The sequence below is a fragment of the Amia ocellicauda genome, chromosome 3 (genome assembly GCF_036373705.1).
Source record: "Amia ocellicauda isolate fAmiCal2 chromosome 3, fAmiCal2.hap1, whole genome shotgun sequence".
NCBI lineage: Eukaryota > Metazoa > Chordata > Actinopteri > Amiiformes > Amiidae > Amia > Amia ocellicauda.
The window spans coordinates 19,938,487-19,950,948 of record NC_089852.1 but is presented as its reverse complement, the minus strand read 5'-3'; the positions used below and the strand labels follow the sequence as shown (position 1 = coordinate 19,950,948).

Below are 12,462 nucleotides of genomic sequence, written 5' to 3'. Positions count from 1 at the left end.
CGACCACATCAAACCAGAGGAGCTTTTCCAGATCAGCAGGGACACGCGCGCCCGGGGACACAAATGGAAATTGGGCTTCAAGGCATTCAAAACAGAAAACAGGAGACACTTCTTTACACAGAGAGTCGTCACAATCTGGAACAAACTCCCCAGCGATGTGGTTGAAGCTGAAAGTGTGGGAACATTTAAAAATAGACTGGATAGGATCCTTGGATCACTTAGATATTAATGGACACCAAACGAGCACGATGGGTCGAATGGCCTCCTCTCGTTTGTAAACTTTGTTGTTATATTAAAATTAGTATAGGTGTTCATTATTAAACCTAATTATTTCAGCAACTACAATAAAAGAAAGATCATATCAGTAAACACACTTATTCAAATTTTGTATTAAAGGTTTTTACAACTACAACCAGTACTGCTGTGAATGCACCTCTATTTACTATGGAGAGTGAGCACTATATTTCATAGGCAATACCTTGATGGGAAGTTAAAGGGGAACTGGCATGATTCCTAAAATTAAGGTTTTATGCATCTTTACTTGTTGCTGAAGTGTGTAAGTAGTGTGCAAGTAAGATGTACAGCACTTTTTAATTACAATTTTAATCTTGGCAAATAAGGGAGGACATCTAAAGCCAGCGTGTGCTCTTTCAGTGTTTCAGGGTGTTGACATGACATCCTAGTGGAAACTGGAAAAACTACAAAAACACTAGATGTGTCTTTCCTGCAGAAACTCCAGTCATTACATTCACTGGTGCTTTACTGCTTGCCCAATAATAATAATATATTTTCATTTTCCTTCAGAATATCAATTTATATATTTTAAATTATATTCTTAGTTGAGAGATCTTACAGTTAACCAAGTTTTTTCACTTGGTGTGTCCTCAAGTGACTGCTTGCAGTTTTTGTAGTAGATCCCAGTGTCTGCTCAAGACACACCTGCTCAGACTGTACCTGTAAAACTGCAGCCTAATGTCCTGGACCACTTGGCACCCCTGCTCTTATAAATTTCTAATTGAACTATGCTCCCTCATACTCCTGATCACTTATGTGTGTTTATCACTGTACAGTTAAACTACCTTCTCCTGTGCCCACCCAACCCTTTAACACACACCGGGGATATGACACTGTTATGTTTGCACTTGTTAGCTCATTGTACTAGTTTGTGTGCTTATTGTATTTTGTTCTGATTGTATTTACTGCACTTTGTCATGCTTTGAAAGTGTTTCTTTTGAAACACTCTGTAAGGGTGTCTGATGAGAAAGAAATAATAATAAAAATAATAAAAAAATATGTTCTACAAATGATTAAATTTGAAAATATTTGTCAGCCACCAGCTCAGTTCCTCTAGTTCTTTCTTAGAACTGCCTCCTGTTTCATTACTCTGTAAAATAAGGAAATCATTGGGTCTCCTGTCGCATCGTTTTTATTTTATTGAATAGAATACTGAAGATCAGAATCTAAATAATCTAAAATGAAGATTTCTTCTACTTGGACAAAAATGAGTTAGAGCTATATTTTGCACTCTTGTAGTGAGCATCACCCCCTAGAATCCCTGTCTACCATCTATCCGTGCAAGCAGCTGGTGCAGCTGGTGCATTTGGACCTGTGCCTTAAAGCAGGAGGATGAAACACGTCAAATTCCTGTTCTGGAAAACGTGGAGGGTGTGGCTCCAGCAAGAAGTATGGAGGTGGATGGCAATATATAGTCACCTGGTAATGTACCAATCTTCAGCTGACGTTTCCATACTTTAGACTACAAATCACTCTTCTATTTAATTTACAAATTGACAACTATCTGCTCTCAAAATAAAAAGCAATTTCTGTCACATCAGCATTAGAGAGAGCTGCATCAGGTTCCGATGGGGTCTCCAAAGAATATTTATAGTATACTATAAAATAGCTATTGCATTTTGACAAGGTGATGCTTTCCTGCTTCACTTATTTTCAGGTTGATATTTTCAGTTTGTGTTTTCACACACCATGTTCACTTTACAGATTGTTTATTCCGGTAAAACACAAAGTGAGGAGCAGGCAGCCTATATGAAACCAGCTGGTGTTTATTTCATGATTCGATAGTACACAATGCACACTAGTTTTGCACAAAGAACCCACACTAAATATACAACCTCCGTTTTTTGTTAGTTTTTCCCCTCAGATTATGGCTTCAGAAATGGGGAGAGAGACCGAGAGCCTTCACCAGCACCTACAGGTCACTGCCCAGCACGGCTCTGGCAGACAGCTATGAAGTGAAGCTGTTCTATTGAGGATCATGCTATTCTAAACACTAATGCAGTCTTGCTGTCCTTGGATACCAATAGGATGGTCCCACACTTTGACATTGCTGCTGTATGGGGACCATGCTAGAAAACTTTACACATGAACTTAAAAATGAGCAAGTAGCTGGTTTGCTGTTGAAGACTTGGGTCTGTGCCCCTTCAAATACAACCACAAGTATTTATTCATTACAACAGAGTGGCACCACACAGGGGTATGCAATTGCGAAAGCATTATTTCACATGCTGTTTACAGCAAAAACAAACTGACCAATTTAAAACTTCCTCCGGGGCCAGAATAAGGTCTTCCATATCTTTATTTTTTTAACTTGGGAAGAATTCGATTCACTAGATATTATTAAATGGCTTTCAACTAGTTAAGCATCAATTTCATAGGAAAGCTAGTCTAATTGTTGTGGATCAATAAACCATTTAAAAGGGTGAAGATGGGAAAATGTAGCTTTAGGAGCTCAGTGCTCAGTGCAAAAACTGCAAGACACTAGGGGGAACTGCTGTCTTCCTGACACGTCAAACCCTGGCTTGTTCATGCCTTAAAAGCAGGTATGGGCTTGGCGTGGGGGTGGATGGTTTACACCTTGCAGTGACGCTTTTATACATTTTAATTCCTAACTATTTCTAGGGTAGAGCTCTGGAGAAAGTGTGCCCCCTATGGTCTGCTCCTTCCCCAATTCCAGGTATTAAAAAGTTTTTTTTTTATGATTTGTTGGTATATATGTAGTTTACAAGAGATTTAAAGCTAAACAAACATTGTCTCCTCACGATTTTTGAGACTAGACACAATATTTATCGGATGTTTACAAGGCCTCACTTCAATTTCTTGAATCCTGTGTTAGTACAGAGTACGAAACCTGAAGTGCTTTGAGCGAGGGCCTTTTCCTGCGACGTCACACTGAGGCCTGGACTCTCGACACAGGAAAATCTCTAACCCCCAGACTTCATCGCACCTACCGTTTCATGATTGTTTAGTGCTTGTAATTAACTGCAGCGTACAGAGATTTACTGTACAATAGGTAGGCCTCTCGTGGTTCTTATCTAATAGAAAACATTGTTTAGCCTGCATGTTTCACAGTACAAGCTATGTGACAAGGAAGAGAAAATGGAAGAAATTTTGATTCTTTTTCTTTGGTTTTAAAGGGGAGGGGAGTTTACAAAATACACAGCCAAGTCGATACCTTCAAACCCCTTTAAAGGCGACTTAAATATTAAAATTCCATCAAGTTCCAGTTATACAGGCAATGATAGTTTTACATTTAAGAGACTGGAAAGGAGACCAGTGCATGAACATTATTGAGCAGGCCAAGCTGCACTTTGTAAAAGAAAATCCATTTAAGTGTGGTTTATTCAACTTTATTAAAAAAAATCTTAAAAATCACCTCTTATAGAGAAACCTGAATCGATACATCTTTGTGACGTATTGTTCAGTGGTGTGGATGGGGTACAGTGACATTAGTGTACAGAAAGGTTAACGTGAATGTGATGTTTTGGAGAGACTGATGAAGCCGCACTCTCATTAACCGAGAGAACTAGATTACATTTCTTTGGGTTCAGAATTTCCTGAGATTGAAGGAAAACAGACCATTGGCATATTGCCAAACTGTCCAACTATATGTATAGAGTAAACAATTTTACAGTATACATATCACACAACACACGCACTCACACATGAGGACTACCTTTTCAATAGTTCAGTAAAAAACATTTTTGTCTGGAAAACTTGTTGATCTTGTTGATGGAAGATATGAAGATGTTGCTGCAGGTTGGCTGGGCGGACTTTGTTGTGTTTCTGGGTGCCGCCTGTGGTGTGGAGCTGGTCAGCCACTCTCCCTTTCGTTTCCCTCCCTCCCTCCCTGTCAGCCTGTCTCTGTGTCTCTTCTCTGCCCTCTCACAGCTCCTCGTGTTTTGCCTTCTCGGCGTCCTCGTCCACCTTGAGTTTGAGCTCCTCTGCTGTGATCTTGCCGTCCTTGTTGCGGTCCTGGTTCCCAAACATGTCCTTGATGATGGTGTCAGCGTCCTGGCCTGGCTTCAGCCGACCCTTACCCTCTGCCACCTGCTGCATGATCAACGCAGAGAACTGGGGAGAAAAGAAAAGGCAGATTAATGAATAAATGAGTGAAAAAAAAAAATCATAATTAAAATAAGCAAGGCCTGATATGAGTGAAATTGTAATTAAACGGTTTCTACAGGCCAAGGAATGAAGTAGACAGTGGACATTCCCATTACACCCCCTGTATCGCCTGCTGTGGTCTGCGGGAAACACTGACCTCCTCCAGGGGCACCTCGCCATCCTTGTTGAGGTCCAGAGCCTCAAACAGGTTCTCGGGGGGGTCTTCCAGCCAGACGAACAGATACCCCTGAGGTACGCCCTTCTGCAGCCCAACCAGCTCTAGCTCAAACCTCAGGACTGCGCTGCCGGGCACACCACGGGCTGGACAGAGGACAGAAGAGCATTACAAGTGAGGAGGAGGCCATTCCAGCCATCAGACTCCTTTGGAAGCCAAGTAACTGGATGATCCAAGAATTCAGTGTACAGTGTTCAGAGAGAGAAAGAAAGAGTGAAAGACAGAGAGGGAGGAGGGGCAGTGCACATCACGACAAGGAAACGGAATGATCCTCAAAGACAGGGAAAAATTAGGAAAGTATAAGAACACAGTTTACAATCAGCTGACAAGACAGATTACTCCTGCAGCTCCTAAAGGGAAAGAGAAATGTACACAGTTCCACACGCACACAGGGCTGCGTTTGGCTCCTCCCCTATGCAGTCTTACCTCCGTCCTCCCCGTGCCCGAGGTGTGGGGGCACGATCACCACCCTCCTCTCCCCAACGCACATGCCCTGCATCCCCAAGTCCAGCCCGTCAATCACTTTGTTGGTGCCCAGGAAGGCCTCCTGTGGATTTTCATAGTTGTTCCTGCAGGGTGGGGGAGAGGTGGGAGGCAGTTCACTCACTGACACTCACAGTAACGTCTCCATGTCCTCCGGCCCGGCTCCTGGAGAGCCACACGCCTTTGGGTTTACAGAGAGGAACTTCGATCACTAGTTATTATCTTAACGACGTGATTCAATTATGCGATTATGGAGCTCAATTAATTAACCCTTGATTGACCCCTGATCAAATCAACAGGGGCCCCTGCAACAACCCTCAGACTAAAACGCAGATCTACAGATAACGGGGGATGACTGATGCTGCTCTCACTGAACACCCTCACACACGTGCAGCACCCCCGGAAGCTACAGGGGGTGCAGCTGTGCAACTAGCCGAGAAAACCCGATATGACCGAAAAATATCCACCTGGTGTTCTGTACACCAATGTTTATAATATATTGTGCACAACTTGCAATTTATCTTTGGACGACACACAAAAGTCAACAACAGACAAACATATATTATCAGAAAAACACAGGAAACAAAAGGCTGAAATCAACAGCTGAGATGGCAACCTCCAAAAAAACCCAAAAGGGAATGAAAACACAGACAAGATGTTTGTGCTACTGTTCCCCTGGAAAAAAATGATAATCCCAAACTACATACATCTCAGAACAAACATCATGAATGCAGGAACAATTCCTAATCAGGTCAACTGAGAAGGAAATGTCTATGATAAATTTCTGATTTGCACAAGACAAAAATTGTTAAAACAGGTAAAAATGTCTGAAAGTATACCTCCCAATTGAAAGCAATATTAGCCGATATAGTTAATCTGCACTCTGAATTACTCATCAGTGGCACAGGGTGTTTTGAGATGTTTAAATGCATTTTAAGTTAATTTGAATAATGTGTGGATTTGTTGGATAATGCCAGTTATGTGATGAAGGACATCCTTTGAGGTTTACATTCAGAACATTTGACTTGTAATGTCCTCAATATCTGGGCAACTAATTTTCCAAAAGCAGACAAACTGGCTGCAACCATTAAATAAAGTTTAAACGCTGTCCAAGCAGAAACCAATGTTTTAAAGACCACCTGACAGAAGACATCCAACCAGAAGTCTGTACTTCAGTTGAAGTTACCCCCTGAGCCAAGCGCAACACGACGGCGGCTCCGCAACACTCACGAGGAAAAGAGGAAGGTGCCGTCCAGCAGGGAGCAGTTGTAGTGGTAGAGCACCATGTCGTCGGCGGCGCTGGTCACATTGCAGTCGGCTGGTTTGTGGGTGGTTTGTATCTCCACCTTGTCGGTGGGGTTGTGGAAGTCAATGACGTGGACATCAAACACCAGCACTGCCGAACCAGGGATACTCTCACCTGAGCACCAGAGGGGGAGAAGAGAGAGAGGGTGAGGAAGAAAGGCAGAGAAAGAGGAGGAGGGAGAGGAAGAAAGATGGGATGGGGTGGAAAGAGAGGGAGGAGGAAAGGGAGAGAGTGAGAGGAGGTAGAGAGAAAGTTCAGTAGAGGAAGACAGTAATGTAATTAAATATCTTGGAGGCCATCAAGATTTAATCACATTGAAATATACAGAGGCTGTATGGCTGTAGTCAGGGCTTTAATACAATAAGAGACAGCATGACAATGAGGCGTGGCACTGGATCCTCAGACCCTCCCCCTCTTTCACGCCTCGTACTGACCTGCTCCGCTCTCCCCGTAGGCCAGGTGGGGGGGCATGGTGATCCTCCTCTTCTCCCCGATGCACACACCCTGCAGGCCCTTGTCCATGCCTGCGATCACGTAGCCCATCCCGATGTACGTGTTGTACGTGCTGTTCCGGGAGTAGCTTCAATTACAGGGAGAGAAAGTCAACCTCTGTGTCCTCATTGCCGTCTTCCAGTTTGTATTTTCCCGGTGCTGTGTATGGTTCTAGAACGGGGGGGGGTTCTCAGGAGAGGCTCAGTCTAACAGGTTTTGTAGGTCTCCCTCAAGCGGAGACCATCTTATTCTTCTCAATTTCAGTGGCTAGTGTTTTGGTACTTGCAGAAGATCCATTGGACCAATCAACTGGATAGGAGTGAGCCCTGAAGGACCACATACCTGAACATGTGTTCTTAGTCAGTAGAAATGAGTGGTTTTGGTTCACCTGTAAAACACCTGTGGGGCTCTGTGCAGACGGCCGGGTCGTACCTGGAGTCGAAGAGCGTGCCGTCCAGCAGCGTGCCATTGTAGTGGTAGCGGACGAAGTCTCCCACGCCGGACTTGCGCTGGCAGGACTCGGGCACCTCCTGCGTCTCAACGGTGACGTCATCCTTGGGGTTGTGCAGATCCAACAGCAGCACGTCGAATGTCAGGCTGGCCTGGGAGGGGATCTCATTGCCTGGCGCGAGGGGGGAGGACAGCGCAGGTTACACACATTGTCATCCCGTGCATTTGTAACAGGGCTCTTTGTGTACATGAGCCCGTTGCTGTGATGCCACTCCACTCCACTTCAGGAATAACCAGGTGCTTCTGCTTTTTATTATTATGAAACATACTTACAGCTGATATATATATATATTTTTTAATATACTCACTACCACATATAACAGCATAGACACAAGGGAGGTTGGGGTTTTATTGACCCCAGATGGGGCTCATAGGGGGGCTCTTGTCCTCTTACCGTATCCCTTCTCTCCGTAGGCCAGAAAGGGTGGGATGACGACGTTCCTCTTCTCTCCCACACACATCCCCACCAGCCCCTCCTCCATGCCCTTGATTAGCCAGCCCTCGCCCACGTAGGTGTCATACGTCTGTTTCCGGTTGTAGCTGCGGGGAGGACAGTGTCACAGCAGTGTCACAAAGGGTTGGGAGGGACTAATCACAGAAAAGAGAGTCCTAATATCACTGAAAACTAAATGGTTGTAAGATGCTCAAATTATTTGGCATTGGCTCTGGAGGTCATAGTCTCTGTTAATTAATAAATACATATAGAGAGATTTTTTTTTTTTTTTTCTTACATCTTTGCAGATCTGAAGCATTAACAAAGATACTTACCATCCCACAATGGTATTTATTTTTCTGTTATCGGCATCATATAAAATATGTATACATTTACAACACCCTGACAAGGGTTTAATGTAGTAAACTCTTTGACTCCGATCACCAGGCCGGGCCCCATTTCTAGACATCGCTGGTTGAGAATCTGTGTTCTGCCACAGCTGACTGGGATATTCTCCACGAGGTGCCACAGATAATAAATAAATAAAGAGATGCACTGTGGTAAGGGATGATGAAGCAATGAACAGACACTTACTCACACATAAGCATCAGGAATGATTGTGCATTTCTTCTGCATCTCATTTTTACTGGTTGCCTATGCTTATTGAACCCTTTAATTAAACTAATTTGCCTCATTGGGGCCTAACAGGTTTCCGCTCTTAAGACAAACCTTGAACCAGTTGTACCGTTTCAGAGCTTCCTTCCGTTTAGGCATTCTTCCTCACTACCCAAGCCTGCAATTGAAGCAGCTGGATCAAAGCAAAACTAATTACACTTAAGAGAAGTGTGCCTCCCAACTGTGCCTGTACATGTTTAAATGGTAAACTATTCAGAGTGCTTTAAACAGCTGTCCTCCAGCAACAGGCCTCAACACCCGCTGTGGTAACAGTCTAAACCAGCAAAACACTCATTAAGCTCCCGTGACCTGATTAATGCTTTGGCAGGGAGAATGTGAACTGCACAAATAGCCAGACAGGCTGACGGCAAAATAGCACCATCAATCGCCCCCCCGGCTGTCCAGGTGTGCAGCAGATGTGGTACCTGGAGTCGAAGGGGGTGCCGTCCAGCAGGGTGCCGTTGTAGTGGTAGCGGATGAAGTCAGAGTTCTGAACCGTGCGCTTGCAGTCCTCGGGCTTGTACAGCGTGCGGATCTGCACCTTGTCTTCAGGGTTCCAGATGTCCAGCAGGACCACGTCAAAGACCAGGGTGGTGTCGGGGGGAATGACGTTACCTGAAAACCATACACCCAGTCAGCTCAACCCAGGGCACCCAAGGACTGGAGCCATACTGGGTTGCACAGTAGGGCTGGCTGATTGCCCTGCGCCCGTCTTTATACACTGATATTGCTCTCTAAGCTTTCCTCCCCAGTATTGACCATGGGAGAAGTCCTGTTATCGCTACATTCAAATCAGGAGTGACAGGGAAGGGAGGATCCAGCTAGTCCTCCCCTATGGTTTTTATTAAGAAACCGTATGGGATCTGTATTCTGCTAATACCACTGGCCTTCTGGGTCGGATTTTCCATTCTTGAAGATTCCCACTGCTTACAATGAGCCATTTCAGGTTTAACCAACTGCTGCTGCATATAAACCAGCACCAGGTGGCTCCTTACCATTTCATTTACATTGGCATTTTCACATGTGCAATTTGTGCTTCTTTAACATTTAAAAATGGAACACAATGGGAGACTATTTATGTCCTGTATGTGTAGATGCATATGATACATACTCAAACTAATATGCGATACTAGAAAAGTCAAATACAGAGTGTCACGCCTTACCAGCGCCCAGGCTCCCGTAGGCCAGGTGTGGGGGCACAGTGATCTTCCTCCTCTCGTTGACGCACATCCCCTGGATGCCACGGTCCATGCCCGTGATCTGCCTGCCAATGCCCACCAGCCCACTGAATGGAGTGGCACGCTCATGGCTGTATACATACACAGAAAATTCAAATGAAGTCTACAAAGCAAACACATACATACACATATATATACCTCCAAATGGCTACTTAGACATTTGGGTTAAACTAGTAAAATCCCAGTCAGTGGGAAAGCTGCACAGCCAGTAAACCAAATTACCCATTAGAAAAATGTATACTTTTTCTTTTTTTTCACCTCAGTATTAGGGCATTGTAGCTTTAGCTTTTATTTTTGTAATTGTTGCTCTTATAAGATGGCTTGTTTGTTCTCTTTTTCATGTATTCTACCTACAGTTATACCTGCAAATCTTAAGAAAACTAAATAAAAGAATGGAAAAATAGGCCTCAATATTTGTATAGTTAGGAATTTATCTTAATACGTATCTTTTTGCATTTTATTTTATTTGTGAATGTTGTTTATAAATTTAATTCTGAATAAAACCCGATTTCTCCAACAATATTTCTTCTTTTTGGGTCAATTATTTAAAATTCCAGCTGATTTTCTTTAATTTTCAGAATCCTTATTTACGGTTATTCTGGTAATTATAGAAGAGCGCCACCTAGTGTCCGGGATTTCCTGAATCCCAAATCACAGCCCGGCATTGGTTTACCGGCTTTAATTATCATCCCTTTCACGACCACTAGCGCCCTCTGGTGCAAAGGATTATATTTAAGAGAATTTAAAACTGAAATCCACACTTGAAACTTAAAAAAAAAAAAAATGATATATAGCTAGGTGCCATTATGCAGGATAATAAACATGATAAACAGCAAAATAAAAAAACATACATTTTTAAAAAAGACGAATGAAAAATGGTATTCAGTATAGCCTATACATACACAGTGACTGCGATTTACATGTGCACCTCTGTGTACGTCAGCATCTCAGTGGGGGCTCTGGAAGTCCACGCAATAGCAGTGGAACTTTACTGTTGGAGCCAGAGGATGGGAGACTGGATAATAATAATAATAATAATAATAATAATAAATTTATAAGATACACTGACAATCTGCGAAGTACTCGGAAATAGCCCTGACGCGCAGTGGAGGTGTGACGTCACCCGGGCGCCACGCAGCTCTGCAGCTCGTCTCATCTGCGCAAACTCCGCAAGTTTAAATCCCCCAAATATCTTCCAACTCAACTACTGATGCAGCTCCCGGTCATTAGCGCCAATAAGAGCTGCGATGAATTGCGACTATTTCGTGTTAACTCACTTTCTAACTTTCATATAATGAAGCAAGTTACGGAGTTCAATTCAAGAGGAGGATGGTTACAAAACAGCCACTATTTGAAAACCACGTCAAATAAATGATTTACTTTGATTCATTACTGATTAATCCGGCAAATGCAAGCCATTATAGTTATAGATCATAGATAATTATATGGCATTCCCTACTTTCGCTTAATATTTGTCATTTAAAATGTGATAAAAAAGAAGAAAATGAATGAACTATTTGCACGCAGACTCGGTAGCTGTGTGCGCCGCTGAGGTTGCGGAGAGTGAGCGGCCCCTCGGGGACAGCAGCTGGGCGCAGCTGGGCGCAGACAGGGCGCAGACAGGACACGTCCGCGACGCAGCGGCGAGGGCTTCACACGCCGGCCATGCTGTGCTTTCAGCGCGGGAGAGGACTCGCACACTGCGGGGTCTGAGTACTGGAGCACAGAGAGGGGCCGCACCAGCCCACCTGGGCCGCTCGGCGCTCCGCTGTGTGCAGCCGCTACACACGCTCGCCCGGCCGGACCTTACCTCGAGTCGAACTGCTTGCCGTCTGTGAAAGAGCCGTTGTAGTGATAACGGACATGGTCCCCCATCTGGACTTCCCGGGGGCAGATCTGGGGGATATAATACCGCTCGACCACGACGTCCTCTAACGGCCCGGGGTTGCTCGTAACGTGCGCCACCGTTAGAGCGAAAACCAACAAGACAAACTTCGCCTCCATCTCGGCGCTGAACTAACTGGGAGATTCTGCAGAGCGTAGAATCAGATGCCGAGGTGCTGCTGGCTGAAGCGGGACACTGCGCCGAGATGCTGTGCGACCCTCCGTCCGTCGCAGCCCGAGAGAAGTGCCGGTCCTGCGGGCGGGGGGCGGGGGGGCGCGGCGAGGAATTCTGTAAACGTGTCCGCGGCCTCCGGCTGCGCTTTAGCTGCCCTGGATTTTGGGGCGTAACTTTTTTTTTTTTTTTCCCCAACTTTCATGTGAACGAAGACAACCCCCGATGAAGAAAATAGCGTTGACACCACTGTGCTCGATCTGCTGTATTTAAGAGCATCTGTGTAAACAGAAAGGGATTGCGATAGTGAGCTAAACTGGGCGCACCTGGCCGCTGGAGAAGGGCCCCGCTGCGTCCAAATACGGGGACCCTCTTCTGGGTCCTAAACTCCGCGGGAACTCCAGCCCACAGAGACAGAGGCTGTGAGGAGTCATCCCCATTGCAGAACAACACAGAAGTATTCATCATGCAAATCACTGCATTCCCACCACTGTAGTCGCAATAATGTATTCTAATTCCAACATCAAGAATTAGGACAACACTGAAATAGAAGCTGTATTCGTGGAGATGGTCTAGAGAAGGAAAGTTATGTATACTAACTTATTTAATATTATGATCGAGCAACTGCTGCAG

At 44.6% G+C, this 12,462-nt stretch overlaps 1 protein-coding gene across 1 annotated transcript; it reads right to left on the bottom strand.

Annotated features, from left to right (window-relative positions):
* Positions 1-3,628: 3,628 nt before the first annotated feature.
* fkbp10b (FKBP prolyl isomerase 10b) lies at positions 3,629-11,937 on the bottom strand. The gene is made up of 10 exons (XM_066698392.1): positions 11,584-11,937; positions 9,699-9,844; positions 8,961-9,150; positions 7,822-7,967; positions 7,350-7,539; positions 6,860-7,005; positions 6,350-6,539; positions 5,063-5,205; positions 4,559-4,722; positions 3,629-4,368 (listed from the first exon to the last, which is right to left on the bottom strand). Exons 1-10 carry the CDS (start codon positions 11,775-11,777, stop codon positions 4,180-4,182), a joined length of 1,698 nt encoding a protein of 565 aa, XP_066554489.1. The 5' UTR covers positions 11,778-11,937; the 3' UTR covers positions 3,629-4,179.
* Positions 11,938-12,462: the final 525 nt, after the last annotated feature.

Coding starts and splice junctions, on each gene's coding strand:
- fkbp10b (XM_066698392.1), bottom strand. CDS start 11,777: ATGGAGGCGAAGTTTGTCTTGTTGGTTTTCGCTCTAACGGTGGCGCAC. Junction 6,540..6,859: donor CTACGGGGAGAGCGGAGCAG/GTCAGTACGAGG, acceptor TCTGGTGCTCAG/GTGAGAGTATCCCTGGTTCG. Junction 4,723..5,062: donor CGGGCACGGGGAGGACGGAG/GTAAGACTGCAT, acceptor TCCTCTGTCCAG/CCCGTGGTGTGCCCGGCAGC.